At 35.9% G+C, this 16,914-nt stretch overlaps 1 protein-coding gene across 1 annotated transcript; it reads right to left on the bottom strand.

Annotated features, from left to right (window-relative positions):
* Positions 1 to 263: 263 nt before the first annotated feature.
* Positions 264 to 15,827, bottom strand: LOC127075700 (DNA-directed RNA polymerase V subunit 1). The gene is made up of 19 exons (XM_051017161.1): positions 15,402 to 15,827; positions 15,055 to 15,109; positions 14,024 to 14,128; positions 13,572 to 13,698; positions 13,360 to 13,475; positions 13,068 to 13,121; positions 12,287 to 12,457; positions 11,150 to 11,308; positions 9,151 to 11,043; positions 8,890 to 9,065; positions 8,025 to 8,097; positions 6,666 to 6,790; positions 5,343 to 5,476; positions 4,845 to 5,119; positions 3,929 to 4,102; positions 3,711 to 3,851; positions 1,711 to 3,608; positions 1,432 to 1,540; positions 264 to 1,195 (listed from the first exon to the last, which is right to left on the bottom strand). The coding sequence occupies exons 3-19, from the start codon at positions 14,102 to 14,104 to the stop codon at positions 800 to 802; spliced, it is 6,102 nt and encodes a 2,033-aa protein (XP_050873118.1). The 5' UTR covers positions 14,105 to 14,128; positions 15,055 to 15,109; positions 15,402 to 15,827; the 3' UTR covers positions 264 to 799.
* Between the last annotated feature and the right edge of the window lie 1,087 nt (positions 15,828 to 16,914).

Below are 16,914 nucleotides of genomic sequence, written 5' to 3' on the forward strand. Positions count from 1 at the left end.
AATTTTAATTGGATGACATTATAAAATATTCAAATTAATCTCTTTGATTATTTCAAATAATAGAGTATAAGTTCAAAATATCAAACTAAATAATCAAGTACAACTCATCCCCAAATTTTGTAATGGAAAAAAACAGACAAACCTAGGTTTTTTCCAACAAACTCTGAATAGATTCTAATGAATATATACAAGTACAGAGTTGACATGCCTAAAGCTACCGATATAAAAAAAACTACAAACAAAACTAGTGGCAAACTTGCTACTAAAAAAAGATATTGGGCAGATTAACAAAGAGCCACCTATACCGATTTTCTAAATTGTCACTAGATGTACGCGGTTAATGAATACACAAATTGCATAAGCCTAAGCATACCACAAATTACAAACAAGCAATAAAATGGCACTCGATACACCTCTGTATTGCACAGATGAGACAAAGGAGAAACATATAACCAAATAATCTACCACTGTACAGATGAATTTAAAATGCTAGATAACCTATTCACAAACAGAGAAGCTGATTCATGAAACAAATCAGGTTTCCATTTTGGTGTAGTGGGTTAAGATAAGACGAAGGGCATGTAGCTTGGCAGGCATATCACGAGCTATCATATCAAAATTTTGAAATATAAACATTTCCATTTGTTTTATCATCATATATATCGGGCCAAAACAAAACATCGGATGCTGAGACGGTAAACAAAATAGGAAACCTTTCCTACAGGATTACTGGTCGGTGGTGAAACTTTTGCCTAACTGAGTTGTTTCTGTACAAAATTAAGGACACAACTCTCAGCTTCTACTCATTGGTCTCCATAGGCATTGGAGTTGAGGTTTGGTCACCGGCTGGAGTAGCAGTCTGCTCCCCTGCTGGGTTTGGAGTTGCAGGCTGTTCCCCTGCTGGAGTCGGAACTGAGGTCTGCTCCCCTGCTGGGTTTGAGGTTGCAGGCTGCTCCCCTGCTGGAGTCGGAATTGAGGTCTGCTCCCCTGCTGGATTTGGAGTCAAGTCCCTCTTTACCCGGGGTTGGGGTTGGGGTTTTTTGAAATACTTGCCGCAGAAAGATTCAGCAGTGTCTGGATATTTCTTCCTGACTAAGTTTTCCAGGCACTTGCGGTATGAAAAGTCTTCTTTTTTACCATCTTTTAAAACCACATACAAGCATCTGCTGTCCTGATAATCGCTGTGTCTGCTAACCTGCCACCACAAGCACCAAAGGTCCTCCCAACGTTTATTACGTAAAAATAGAGAAATGGACAAATGAAGCCAAGATGTACAGTATAAACTGAAACAAACAGATTTTGAGTCAAAAGAAACCAAAATATACCATCGTTCCACCTTTAAGTTTTGGAAAGAAACTAATTTATATGATGAAGTATATTATAAACAATTGATAGAAGCTAAAAGGCCAGGATATAGAATTTAGAGGATACCATAACATGGTCGATTCCACCACCCATTTTCGTTTCTTTATCTGGATGATGTTCAAAGACATTCTCAAGCACATATTTTTGGTCATCGGCAGGTAGTGGATCCCCGTCACTGTACCACACAGGAATTTATAATCAAAAAAATAAGATAAAAATGCAGCAGTTTTTTAGTGGACAAAGGGTAAAGAACGAAAGTTGCAAAGACAACATGTCTAAAAATTAAAACAATAATCAACCATAACCCATAATTGCACCCACTGACAACTGCCTTGGAAAACTTACCCTTGCTGTTGCATGATTCTTCTGATTGATTGCACAATAGGTTCAATATCCTTTAGAACATCCTGCTCCTCAGAAGAGTATAATTCAAACCTTTGTCCAGGTGGTCTGACAGGGCGACTCTTATTTTTCCAGTCCCCAGCATTTGGACCCCAACCTTGTGAACCTTGTGAACCTTCAAAGCGATTTTTCTTAAATGACTCTCTTCCTTGTTTACCCCATTGAAAACTTCTGTCATTTTCAGAGTTAGCATTAGCAGCTTGCGAGTCCCATTCACGTGAACTTGCAGCTTGATTTGACGCATTCTTGGAATTCCAAGGTTGGTTTTCTTGTGCATTGGGTTTTCCCCAAGAGCTATTCGACCCGTTCTTCGAATCCCAAGGTTGGTTTTCTTGTGATTTGGGTTTTCCCCAAGAGCTATTCGACCCGTTCTTCGACTCCCAAGGTTGGTTTTCTTGTGATTTGGGAATTCCCCAAGAGCTATTTGACTCGTTCTTGGAACCCCAAGGCTGATTTTCTTGTGATTTAGGTTTTCCCCAAGAACTATTTGATTCGTTCATGGAATCCAGAGGTTGGTTTTCTAGTGATTTTGGTTTTCCCCAAGAGCTATCCGACTCGTTCTTGGAATCCCCAGGCTGGTTTTCTTGTGATTTGGGTTTTCCCCAAGAGCTATCCGACTCGTTCTTGGAATCCCCAGGCTGGTTTTCTTGTGATTTGGGTTTTCCCCAGGAGCTATTTGACTGGTTCTTGGAATCCCAAGGTTGGTTTTCTGGTGATTTGGGTTTTCCCCAGGAGCTAATGGCAACAGGCACTTTAGCATCCCAACTGTCTTTTACATTGTCCGCCTTATGTTCCCAGGCATTAGATCTAGAAGAGTCTTCTGGCATAACATGTGCTTCATCTTTTTTCATTCCCCATGAGGACATGTCATTCGACTTGGGTTTTGTTGCATCTTTGTTTGCACCCCAAGCACTAGACTTTGGAGAGTCTTCAGGTTTACTATTCCCCCAAGTTTTCCAACCACCTGAGTTTGACGAGTCATTTTGTATACCCCCAGCTTCTCCCTGGGTCCTTCCATCTCCACCATCTTGCACTCCAGATTTATTTCTCCCCCAAGAGGACTGATCATTGATTTGATTTGTGTTGGCCCCCCAAGCACCAGATTTTGAAGAGTCTTCTTGTATAACATCAGCTTTCCACTTTTGAGAGCTCCCAGACTCCCATTTGACCTTTTCTGCTCCATCATCTTGTATTCCAGATTTCTTCTTACCCCAAGAAGACTGATCACTATTTTGATTTTGATTTGCGTTGGCCCCCCAAGCACCAGATTTTGAAGAGTCTTCTTGGATAACATCAGCATTCCACTTTTGAGAGCTCCCAGACTCCCATTTGGCCTTTTCTGCTCCATCAGCTTGTACTCCAGATTTACTTTTACCCCAAGACTGATCACTCTTTTGATTTGTGCCGGCCCCCCAAGCACTAGACTTTGAAGAGTCTTCTTGATTTTTGCCGGCCCCCCAAGCACTGGACTTTGAAGAGTCTTGATTAGTTCCAGAGTTCCATTGGTTTTTTTCAGCCCCGTCGTCAACTTGTATTTCAGATTTATTTTGTCCCCAACCAGACCAATCATTCGTGTTTGTTTTGATCTGATCAATCTGGTCTTTACTTGAATCCCAACCATTTGATACTGAGCCATTCACTAGTTCAAAAGTCTCATCAAAGACAGCATCAAATCCAGAGGTGTGCGGTGGGGACATATCCCAGTCCACATTTTCATCATCGGGCAAATCATCAATGTCCTCACCCAAACAAGCATTGTTTTCTTCCTCCCCATTGGCAAGGCCTTTGACCATGTGAAGGAATTTGTAGACATCCATCCCTTCAATCTCGTTAGTTTTTGTCTGCAAAAGAAAAATCCAACATTAAAATTTACAACAATGATCACAGAACTCAAACTCTAGACGTAATCAAGACCAGTATTAAACCCGAGTATAATAAAATACCTCTTTGGGGTCCCATACAATATCAAATCTTGATCCTGTGCCAACTGCCACGTGTTTACCCCAGGAACAGGAAGCAACAATGCTTGACAAAGAGTCTGCATGGTGTTTCTCAGCAGCTCTTTCAAAGCATTTTTTAGGAGTCTGCATGATCACATAAACAAAGTAAGAAAAGTAATCACAAGATACATCTGGAGATTAAAAAATACCAAGGCACTTACAAAGAGTGTTGCATCGGTGAATGGTACTTGAATATTTAATTGACGAGCCAGTGTTTTATAACCACCTATATTAAAACCAACCAAATTTCCACCACAAGTCATACTACTTGCTAAGAGAATTAGATGTTCTCTGAGAACACCTTTTGCCACCATTCTTACTGATGCTGCAAGACGCTGCACACAGCACAAAAGGATAAATACGATAACATAAATCCCTAATGTTTGGGCTACTGAGTAGACCATGATTAAGGCTCTTTCATCAAACTAACTCAATAACAAATAATATCATAGCCATAGTACTTTTCGTAGAAACATTTCACAAAAGGAGAGAAAAGAGGAAAGCACCAAAACAGACAACATGCAGCATACAGCCAGAACAAGTCTTTCTAAAACCCGTCTCTCACAAAATACATGTTGACAAGATTTGTGATGCAGCAAGAGGCAAAAAGCAGAGAGAAGTATGAATGTAGATATATAACAAACATTGCATATTGCCATAAATCTTGGCCTCCTAGTTTGTCAAAACTTTTCCGCATTCAAAAATCAGAAAAATCTCAAGTTTTTAGGATATGAGCCTAACTAAACTCAATAAAACCAGCTCATAAATTGAGGATTGCCTAAGCTTTTAAATTATATAATGAAAACACATGCCAACTATATGTCACCGAAGAGTACGATTCCTAGCCACACGGTAAAGGGAGGAAAATGCACTTCCACATAGTAATTGATGAGAAAATAAGCAGCTTCGACTATAAGAAAAAGGCCGAAAACTACACGTAACTGATTTATAATGAAGATTTGAACCTGAAAGTAAAGCACCGTTAATTTATGTTTACTAAAGGTGCTTGTTCACAAGAAGAAAAGCAGACAGCTCATACTTTAACATAAATACAAAATATATCATTACGAAGTTTACCTGAATCGCTTGATCAAAAGTACATGATATTCCCAGTAATTCTTGAATTTGCTTAATAGCATAAGGAACAGAACGCCTGATATCAATCAAATGAAGAACAGGAAGGCAGGAATCGAGTACAATCCTCCAAGCATCACCACTTTGTTTAACAGCTTCCTTCTCAAGAATGACGTCCAGTGCTAACTCACCATTAGAAGTTTTGGACGGGTTTCGGACCCATGTGTTTGTGCCAGGATTAACCCAAATTATATTTGCAGAGCTGATACGAGGGTCTCCTGCTTATGCCAAAAATAGAAAGATTGTTCACAAATATATCTAAGATATATACACAATTAGAAGATTGCACGGGTTACAGACCCATGCGTTTGTGCCAGGATTAACCCAAATCTTATTTACTTATATAAACAAATATACATATAGAGAGAGAGGGGGGGGGGAGAGGGAGAGAGAAGAGAGAGAGAGAGAGAGAGAGAGAGAGAGAGAGAGAGAGAGAGAGACCTTGGATTATTGCATCTAACAAAACTGGGCAGATCAAGTCAGCAAGGACTTTAGTGGTGTGGTCTAAATCCTTGCCATCCGGCCAAACAAATGTTACACAAGGTGCAGAATAATTGGGAGAAGAGCAAGACTCACTGGAAATAAGGAAAATATACAAGGTTAGTTTTAAACTGAAAACAAATTGCATGTTGACAGAATCGAAAATAAAGACTAAAGTAACTTGCAATGGTCAGAAGAAAAGCATGTGATTATAATGCTAAGAGAAAAGCATGTGATTATAATGCTAAGAGAAAAAGCATGTGATTGTCTTTTGGGGAGATGCAATCCTCAAAGCTTGTGAACTCACATGGCTAAGAAATTACTCCGACAACTTAGTTAGGAGACGCCAAGGCTAGGAGACTAATTTGTGACAACCAAGATGCACTACATATCACCTCCAACCCGGTTTTTTATGAAAGAGCTAAGCACATAGTGAACGATTGCCGCTTTGTAAGAGATAAGGTTCTTTCTGGAGAAATCATAACTGGTTTTGTTGGTTCAAATGATCAATTAGCTTAATATATTTACTAGAGGACCTCAGGGAGATTCTATTTGTAACAAGCTTGGCTCCAGCTTGAGGAGAAGGAGTGTTCAAATTCAGTAAACCTGTAGATATTTCTTTAATTTTTAAACCTCCTAGATTGATTGTTAGTATCCTTAGAGCATAAAATATTCTAGGTTAGTGCTTATTCATTAGGCATGCAATGTATACTGTAACACAATCATAAACACAAGTGGTGTGATATGAGTTTAGACACAAAAATTAAAGAAAGTGAAAAAACAAAAAGGAGAACAAACTTGAAAGCCATACAAGAAACACAGAACATCTTGTCATATAAAAAATCTTCCCAGACTACAATTATGCCTCATCGGTTTGATACTAAGAGGAACATCAATGAACTCATATAACTACAATTATGTTTAATATAAAAAGCAATTAATTAATACAAGAAACACAACATCTTGTCATATAAAAAATCTTCCCAGACTACAATTACGCCTCATCGGTTTGATACTAAGAGGAACATCAATGAGCTCATATAACTACAATTATGTTTAATATAAAAAGCAATTAATTAATACAAGAAACACAGAACATCTTGTCATATAAAAAATCTTCCCAGACTACAATTATGCCTCATCGGTTTGATACTAAGAGGAACATCAATGAGCTCATATAACTAAATTATCTATCATATCTAAAGCAATTAATTAATACAAGTAAGCAAGAAAATTAAGAATTTATAACAGTATATCAAATGTATATGGCAGAACTAAATTAACCTGTAAAATAATTCAGTTCTCTTAATATATGTGAAAAGTTTCTTCTTCCGACTAAAGGAATTAAGTTTCTCTTGGCATTTTTGGAAAACATCAATCATATTGATCTTCAGCTTCTCTAACATCGCCTGCTCAAAATGATAAATCAGTAAGCAAGAGCATATATTAACACAATAAATGACAATAAAGAATAGAAAATTACATATTATAATTTAATGGATAATGCTAACTTGTGCCCTTGGGGCACAAGTTAAGAGATAAATATAGAAAACATTTTTTGAAAATTGTGTACTGTATTTATTAAAAACTTATAATTAATAATTTTATTGATTTTTTCAATACAAATATTCTATTTGTGGGTTTCTTAACATGTGCCCTTGGGGCACAAGTTAGCATTACCCTAATTTAATATAATTAAATTTTAGTAGAGTTATATCTTCACCACTTGCTTCACCCATGGTTTTCTTCGGCTAACCACAAACTCCTTTTAATAAAGCTAGTTCCGAATTTGACCAGTTTAGGTAACAGAGCATGTGTTTGTTCTACTTCTAATAAGAAAGAACTATCTTACATGAATTAGTCTTAATCTTATGTTAGTTTTGTACTGCCAAAGGTCATCTCAAACAGGCAGGCTATCACAAAATCCAGTAAAACAGAGGTTAGAGTAGGTCTAGACCCTAGTATCAAACTAATAGGATATCAAAATGTGGTCAAACTTAAAAAGCTGGGAACAATGCACTAAGTTAAAGATCAAAAAGTTACACAAGTTTATATGAAAAACATATAGAGGCTCTAATATTTTCAATATCATATAATTTTCTTGATTTGGCTGCCGCTGTTAAGAGAGTTAACAGTGGAAAAAATATGTAGATAAGCTGTGCAAATTTATAGAATTTATGCTCGCATACTTAACTGTAGAGAAAAATAATAGGATTGGTAAATACATTAATTTTAAAATAAATATTTCAATATTTTCAAGTATTAAAATTTTTAACAGAAATTAACATTTCCAAACAAGTTATTGCATGCTTTTACAGTTATGTATCAAACAAAATGATAATTTAATATATCTAGAAAACGAGTAACCAATTATGCATACTTCAGCTCACTACCATTTTATAAAAAATATGAAGGAACTTATAAAAATCTCTTAAGATCAAAGAAAGAAAAAAATTATTAGGAATAGTTTCTAAAAGCGCTTTCCGACCCCACATCATATCTGATAAAGAAAACAAAACATAAAATGCAGAGGTGTGAAAAATATTCTAGAGTTTGATAATAAAATTTTAAAATCATACTATTTGCATGACATAGGTACATGCCTGCATCAAAGCCTAAAAATGTTCTTAAGAAATAAATCACCTCATGCAGATGAATATGACCAACAAGGCCTGCATCTTCAGAACTACCATTGCGTCTTCTCTGTTGCTGGTATCTGCAGATGAGACATGTGTCCCACATGAATAAAATTGAATATAGTATATTTCAATATTTTCAAGTAATAAAATTTTTAACAAAAATTAACATTTTCAAACAAGTTATTGCATGCTTTTACAGCCATGTATCAGACAAAACTACAAAGAAGGCATAAGATGTAGCCCAGACCTCAACCCCAAAAACAAATGTTAACAAGCATAAGTGCAATTGACAACATTGGTAAAGATAAATCATGATTTATGTTACAAAGTAATCAATTAACCACAGTTGAACTATTTTAGCAACAGACCTCTAATTAAGCAAACTTCTGTGAGGCATAAAAAACATTAATGTCTACCACTGTTTGTCGGTTTGTCTTTTATTGTAACTGTCCATCTGTGTCTCTAATTAAATATTATAGGTAAATTGAAATGGGCGTTTGCGTATTCAGTTATTTGTTTCAGTTTGGTGGTTATTAGGGAGAGGGCAAGCTCTTAAACAACTTGTGATCATATGTAACTTTTCTGTTTCATTTCAACTCAATAAAACATGACCAATATCATTCACTATAAAATATTACTTTACTGAGCTAGATAGAAGTATGTTTTTTTGATGGAACATTATGACGCTGTCTGAACCAGGCTTGGCTGGTGATGGTGGTGGTGGTATACCGGTTACTGGTTCTAACAGTGGTATCAAAGCACTTACAAGCAACACAATTTTTACCAACTAAAAGATATAAGCTTTTATTAACAGAAAAGATATAAGCTGAATATAGCAAAATATAAATAAACCAACACAGAAAACTTACTCAACAATGAAATCCAGGGCTGCATCTTTGAGGCTTACTTTTCTCAATTGATTTTTAACCAGATATGCAGCATTTTCACGACAATAACTCCTCCCACAATCACAATCATTCAAGTATAAAATTAGGCGACGATCATTTGGTTCATTCTTAAAGTTCACCTTGCAAACAAGTATTTCCTGAAGATAAAATGCATAAATAAATAACACAATCTTTACTGAAATATTAGAAACAGATGCCCAGTATTCACTAAGAAACTATCACCTTCATAAACTCCCACGAAGAGTTGCTGCTAGGACTAGCATCAAGGACTGCTTTATAAGCAGGGTTTGACATGGAAGTTGCAGCTAAAACGCCTACTGGCTCACCGGCAGGGAACAAGTGCTGGGCTGCTTCTCCAGATTGAATGCCATATTCAAACTGGATGATGGAATTACTGCATACATTTCTCACAGTTCCATCATAGCAAATGACCACATCTCGGAGAATGGCCATCAAATTCTTAAATAGTGTTCCTGGTTCAGATAATCCTCTAGAAGAGCGATCAATTACTTCTCTAGTTGCAATTGAATGCACCAACTCTTCATATGGATCTAAACCATGAAAGAAGCATCCTTTGAGCAGCCCAAACTCTGCAGAGGGATAACCATCTCCATCATAGAAACACTTCACATGAAAATGAGAAGCCACATCCTCAACCAATCCCTTGGAATAAAACCTTCCTCTCTCGAAGAGCTGTTGGCCTAAAAAGCCAATCTGTTGAACCACCTTGTCAACAGCCGACTTACTCTTTGAGTCAATCAAATCTCCAAGTTTGGTGGACTTCAAAGCAAAATTTATGACGGGAAGTTCAATATCTTGAATGTGTTTCTCCAATTGTTGAGCCACTAGCTCTTTGTATATGACCCTCAGCTGATGCAACAAAGGAGAAACTTTCCCAATACTTCTATTTATAACTCTTTTCACTGCCCTGGATATCGACAAGTCTTGTAACCCAACACTAAATCCATAGGCAAATATGTTTTCCATCAGAAAGGGCTGGATCACATCAAAGAAATTCAATGCCTCCGGAGAACCCTTGCTAAAAAAAATTGAGGCCGCTATTTCATTTATAATTGAAGGCAAAACATCTCTAGTCAAATCAAATTCTAAGATTTCCCTCTGCTTAATCAAGTATCGCCCTCCAGTACAATCAAACGAGAAAGGCAAAGCACACTGCAACATTTGAATAGATGTCCAATAAGAATCACCAGAACCGGCATTAAGCAAAGCAGGCATTGGCAAAGGCAGTGAGAGAAACATTGCCATTTGATTTGCTGTGGCTTTATCCAAAAAACAACTCTTGACAAGCATCTTAAGTGACAGTAATGAATCTGCAGACAACTGAAGGTTCAGATTACCACTATGAGAGCTAAGAAGCTGTTTCTCTACAGAGAAAAGCTCCAAAACCTCAGCTTTAGCAGCAAGTGATTGGGGATAAAAGAGATGGACACAGTCACCATCAAAATCAGCTCCAAGGGGTCCACATATAAGAGGATTTATTTTGACAGTGTGGTCATCATGGATGTACACTACAAGCGCTTGCAATGAGTGTTTGTGAGTCGTAGGTGGTCTGTTGATGAAGACAACATCCCCATCCATAATCCTCCGATGCACTATCTGACCAGGTTTAAGATAAGTATGCCCCTTTGAGCCCTCCCTTAGTGAGTAAGTTGACAAACCTTCCTTATATGTCAAGCACAAATTTTCATCAACCAACTTTTGTAAATAATGGATGTTATGGATGCTGACTCTCTCCTCAAATGTTATCCTTTGGGCAACCTCAAGCGGAATTCCTACTTCATTTATTTTCTTATAGCCATCTCCAGTTATCACATTCCGGGAAGAAAACCCTGAACCCTTTTTTATAAATAAAGTCCTCATTTTTTCTAACCATGCTTTTGTTGAAGACTCATTCAGCTCTTTATTGACCGCATAATGTGTTTCTATATCACGTGCTGCCTTAGAAGTACCCCTGATTTGAAGATACTGATCGACCACGGATTGCAAGTCATTAGCTTCCACTTGATGAGACTCAAAGTTTGGTTCACCGGATCTAGAACTTCTGATGACCTCAACCTTCCTAAGCAATTTTCTAAGAACTGTCATGGAAGGATCCTGCAATGTGAGAGAAGAGAGAGAAAGAGAGAGAGATACATAACCTTTTGAAGGACTACAAAATAATTTTATAATCAAGCAACAAATCACATAATCATTTCCTCACCGAAGACATGATACTGACACCATCTGAAACTACTGGCACAGACAAGCAATTTGGTGGTACTGGAAGGTATTTCAGAACATATCCATCTTGAGGAAAATATCCTTTTCCAGCAAGTTTCTTTTTGGTTTCTTGAGGCATTCTCTTGATAATTTCCATTGCCTGGTAGAGATATGACAATAAACTATAAATCCAATGACAAGTTTCAACTAGAACATAAAAATAAATAAGCATATAACAATTGGTCTGAAAGTATCAACTATAAACCTATGTGACAGTCAATCACATGCTTTTTGAGTAGAAATGCCAATCATATGGAAAAAAAAAATCCAATTTTGTCATGAAATAAAAATATATCAACACTAATAAATAGAATATAATCAACAGTAAGAAATACAACTCATCTATGGGACATTGAAAGAATAATGAGCAGAGAGAAAAGAGATAACTTTATTGAATATTATTAGAGTACACAACTGTAAATCTAGAGGAATCGATCCTTGAGATTGAAAGACTTGGAACAAATTTCCTTTTCATTTTCTCAATACCAATTTCTAGCTTAATTTTCTGAGATTATAATACTGTAGATGCATATATATCTTAGATAGCCACAATTCATTATCAGTATAATTCAGGTTCGCCCTTCCAAAGTTCCAATTTGTTGCACCTATCACTCTTCTCCCTGAAACTGAATTAATATGGTCTCAGGTCAAAAGGACAGATGAAGAACATTAGAGTGTATAACAAGAGTCTCCCACAGCTCCAGGATGTGATGTACCTCCCAATCTTTCAAGACCAAAACATTACCTACCGCTACTACTTTCCTACCACAGATATCCTTGAAATTCAAAGAGAGAAAAAGATATCCAACCCCAAGCAAATGATAAACCAAAAATGCAATTATCTTAAAACAATGAACAAAGTCTATATATGGATTGCTTCAATTAAAAAGAACTGCAGCAATGAAGCAAAAGAAATACAAAAATACAAAATTAAAGGCCTGAAAATCGATGCACAAAAAAAGATAACTGCAACGATAAAGTAACTTCAGTAATATACATTTCAAAACAACTGGCAAAGTAATAGATACTAGCTATTTTAAGCAAAAAAAAGAACAGCGAAAACCAGTAGAAACCACACCTCACAAGGAAGCAAAGCTCGAGTATGATCACCCTCATAGCGATAACCATATTTTTCTAAAAAACTCCAAAAACCGTCATTCATCTTTGACTTTGGCACCTTCAGTGCCAAGTAACAAGCCCCGTCAGCTGTTTTGATCTCCCGAATAGATACTTGTGTGGCATTATTGTCCTAAAAGTAAAATATAACTATCATGTATCTTGGACAATAATATTTATTAAAAATAACAAATTCCCATATGTAACAAAGTATGATAATAGAAAAAAGCAGTTTTAGCCAACAAATAAAAAAGAAAAAGAAAACCACAGAATAAACCATAAATAAGCAAACCAGAGAAAGAAAAATAAAGTCCTATCTTGGCAATTTCAAATGTGTTACCAACAGTTCTGGTGATTTTTTGCCAATGTACTGGCTCTATAGAGCTGCCCAATTTATTTCTAAACATAGTTCATACTTTTCAGCACTTCTTCAGCGTTTATAATGAACACCACTGGTGTCTCTTGACAGTTTCATAAATCATAGCTCTAACAAAAAAAAGTCAAAATCCAAGTAGTGGTTGAAGTTGTGACCAATGGTTCCCAGGTCAGCTATATACACGACAAACTTGGCCTATGACATGCATGTGCATGCCAATAAATAATAACAATATTTTAATAATTTCACACTTCTCAGGCATGAATTTTTATTTTTTAAAAAATCAAATTAAAATTTAATAAAATAAAATATTAGGAGACAAGAATTGATCGCCAAAAAGGATAACATATGATTTGTTCATACTAACCTCACAACAAGGAGCCACTACTCTCTGTGCAAAACCACTGCCTGAAGAAGGAATCTGAAAGGTTGTGAGCCAGTATTAGAGAGTTCGAGAGAAAACTGAATATTCACTGATACTGAAAATAATAAAATTGATTTACCTCTTCCACAGCAATATCTCAAGGGCAAATAGCCCTTCTAATTTAAATAACAATGCAAATAGGTAGAAGTGAAAACCAAAAATCTATCACTTAATATCATTCACAAGCCATTAAAAAGGTAAAGAGATGTGTGTTCACATTCCTTTTCAGAGATACCTTGATTTTCTTCAGTTTTAAGCAGTTTAAGCAGATCAAGCTCAGTATTCGCTTCAACTCAGTAACATGACTAGGATGGTAAATTGGAACTGGAAGTTCAATATATCCAAAGTGGCCTGGAAAGTAATATTGAGTCAGCCCCATTTCTTTTGAAATATACTGCAACATTTTCCCATCAAAATGACAATAGAAAACATGATCAGATAAAATACCTTCGCATTTCCCTGCTTCAGAAGTGCCACAAGATTCACATCGCCCAAACTCAAGTGGAAGCCCAAGGAATGGATTTCCCAGCTGGCTAGCATGGCTAATTTGGGAATCACTAATTGAGGCAGTACTCTATCAACAAAAAACAGGAAATTTCCAATGCATTTATCAAATCTAATAAAAACCACTCAAAATAAGGTTCTTGAAGCAAAAAAAGACCACCAAAAATTTTAGCAAGGATTGCCTAAAACCCAAGTATGCAATCCTCCATCCTTGGCATTGATCACAAAAACTTGGTCCAAATTTATACAAGTTTAACTCATTGGAGCCATTTCTCAAAGAGAAGATGACTTCCATCAACCGAGTGCTACAAAAGTTTATAGCCCACTGGAGATGCATCTATCAGAGAGTCATACAATCCAACAGGAAAAAGAAAGGAAATAAATTACGTGCTTACAATTTCCTGGCGTGTAGCCATACTGAATCTGATCCCAACAACATTTCCTTCCATGAGACTTGAAGCGGGATTATCTTCCATCACTACCTCGGTAAACTACAGCACCTGCCAACAGATAACTCATAATCATGAGGCATTATTTGTAAACCTTAACAGTTTCAACATAACTAAAGCAGAAAAAAAAAATGGAACAGAAAATTACTGGAAAACTGATTCTAACTTTTATTTGCATATTCCACTTCACAGAATTAAGCTAATCTCCAAAGATCGCATAAAAACAAATACATCTGACTAACACGTCCATAATAATTTACCAACACAGATGTTTGAAAGGAATACTAGATATTTTATATTGCAAAGCTTATATTTTAATTTCAAATCAAGCACTTTTACAAATAGGCTATACAACCATTCTTAAACGGAAGTGCGGTAACTAAGAGCACTAGGGTGAAACACTCAGTTCATAAGTCACACATCAGCCCACAACCATAGTGTACAAGGATTGTTCCTGTCATGTATTTTGACAGGAAGGAAGGAAGGATCCTTCTGGTAAACTCCCGCATTCTAAGGAGTAGATTAAGAAACTCAAGAAGAAAAACTCCCAACCTATGAAACACGGACACCGTTAACACGACGCGACACTCTCACACATTGACACCGATAATAATTTAAAAAAATAAATAAATTAAATGTAATCAAAAGTGCAGGTGTCGGTTTCAGACACATCTTTTTTCATATTTTTTTCATAGGTGTCAGTGCTACAGAGCTCCCAACTACATTGAATCATTTCTCACTAAAATGAAAAAGAAAAAAATCACGCACATTCACCTGCATTTCAAACCGGTTAGAAGAATTCAAAGAACAAAATAAAATAAACAAATACACAAAAGCTTATGACAGGTGGAGTTTTCGAGAAAATACCCAAAATGGATCATCATAGAAAAAAATAGAACAAGTCAAACCAAATTTAAAACACACACATAAACTAACAGAATAATGACAAGCATGCAACATTTCAATCTCTTTCTCACCTGAAAGTAAAATCCGTGTCAAGTTAGAGCGTCACAGCGAGCTGAACATAAAACCCTAGAAAATAAAAACAAAAACACAACAGAAAATAAGAACAAAAACCCATAATCAGTTCCAAAACACGAATTAGATCATTGCGTCTATGCATGAAACAGAAATGCAGAAGAATTAAAAGAGAAAACAAGTAAGTAGTAAGCTACAGAATGCGTGTTCGAAAAACCCTAGATAATGAAAACAAAGAACGGAAATGAGAGCTATGAAGAGAAAATCGGTACTGAAAACGACAGCGATCGTCACGTTTTTGCATGAAACGGAAATGCAGAAGAATTGAGAGAAGAAAATTGATTACCGAGTGGTAGATTTTGATCGTGAGGATGAGAAATCGCATGAGAGAGAAAGTGAAATGAGAGAGAGAGTGAAGAGAGTGAGTGTGGAATTTTGGGTTTTGTAATGTGTTTGCAAATTGCATGAAATGGAAAGTGAGTTTTGGGAAGGAAAAAAAAATATGGAAATGAAATGAAACGAAATGGAAATTAATGTGTTTGTGGCTTTTGTGATTGTGTAAGAGTGGCTGGGTTTTGGGAGAGGGTTTTGGTGGATGATGACGAGATTGCCCTTGTTGACTTTTTGTGGAGGGGTTATTTGGTTGTGACTAGGTGGATAAATTTGGGATTTGGGTGTTATGTTTTGTTAAGGGGGATGAAACGGTTGTATCCACTACTTGAGTTTGCACATGGGTGTGGTTAGGAGAACTTCACTTGAGTTAAATAGGGTAGTCATGGTTTGTTTTTCATTTTGTGAATTGTTCTAGCCGTTTAGAGGAAAAGAGCTTTTGAAATGGGTTGTTTTGTGTAGTTATTGTCTATTTATCTTCTTGACATTTTAGTTCGGGTTAAAATATAATTGAGGGGATTTTGGACTCTATTGAAGTTTGGTCTTTTATTTTTTTATTTGTAAAAAGTTCAAATGAGAACTTATAAATTATAATATTACTCTAAAGTAGAGGGATTCACTATACTCTATACATACTCTGAGTAGTATGTATTCCTTCTTTTCCACAATGAGTGATTCAGTTGACCGTTTCAGATAGATTAAGAATATATAATAAATAAAAGAGAGAGAATGATATTTGTACTAAAATACTCATATTATATATTGAGAATGATGAAAGTAATATTAATTAGAGAGCAAAATTGAAGAAAAAAATGCATTGAAAATTGAAATGGGTCATTCATTTTGGGACACTCTTTTATTTTAAATGGTCATTCATGGTGGGACCGGGGGAGCGGTGTTTACAAATCCTATAAAAATCTAAAAAACCTATTTTACATATCGTTTGAAGATTGAAATTCGAACGCATCGATTATATATAGCAAATCTCTTCCTCGTAAACGTACCAACATCCATGAAAAAAAAACTCAAATTTTGGAATTCAGACACACCTTTCGAATTTTGGAATTTGAAAAACATTAGGTGGAAAAATGAATGTTGCATAACCTTGTATGGGTAGCACACTTCATGAGCATAACATAAAATACATTAAACCCTCTAAAATCTCCTTGAACTCTTAATCAAAATTTTCACTTATAAACAGCATTCAACTGTATTTCTACATCAAAATACACAAATTCATTTTGAATTATAAGTAACGTACATTTATATCATTGATCATCATATATATAGTTTGATTATTCTTTCTATATTATGAACACGAAGTCCGAAAATTGAAATCCAAATTCTATAAGGGTTTGTCTGGAAATTGAAATCCATGTTCGTTCAATGTTGATTGAATTTAACTTTTTATTGGTTGTAGTTAGGGTGCACCTTGATACTGTGATCAAATACCCTGATGTTGTAATTGA

This window comes from Lathyrus oleraceus, chromosome 4 (genome assembly GCF_024323335.1).
Source record: "Lathyrus oleraceus cultivar Zhongwan6 chromosome 4, CAAS_Psat_ZW6_1.0, whole genome shotgun sequence".
Classification (NCBI taxonomy): domain Eukaryota; kingdom Viridiplantae; phylum Streptophyta; class Magnoliopsida; order Fabales; family Fabaceae; genus Lathyrus; species Lathyrus oleraceus.

Bases quoted from the DNA above. Each gene is read 5' to 3' on its own strand.
- LOC127075700 (XM_051017161.1), bottom strand. From the start codon at position 14,104: ATGGAAGATAATCCCGCTTCAAGTCTCATGGAAGGAAATGTTGTTGGG. The intron at 13,122-13,359 runs GTATCTCTGAAA...ACAACCTTTCAG, and splicing joins TAAAACTGAAGAAAATCAAG to ATTCCTTCTTCAGGCAGTGG. The intron at 4,103-4,844 runs GTAAACTTCGTA...TGCTGTGTGCAG, and splicing joins CTTTTGATCAAGCGATTCAG to CGTCTTGCAGCATCAGTAAG.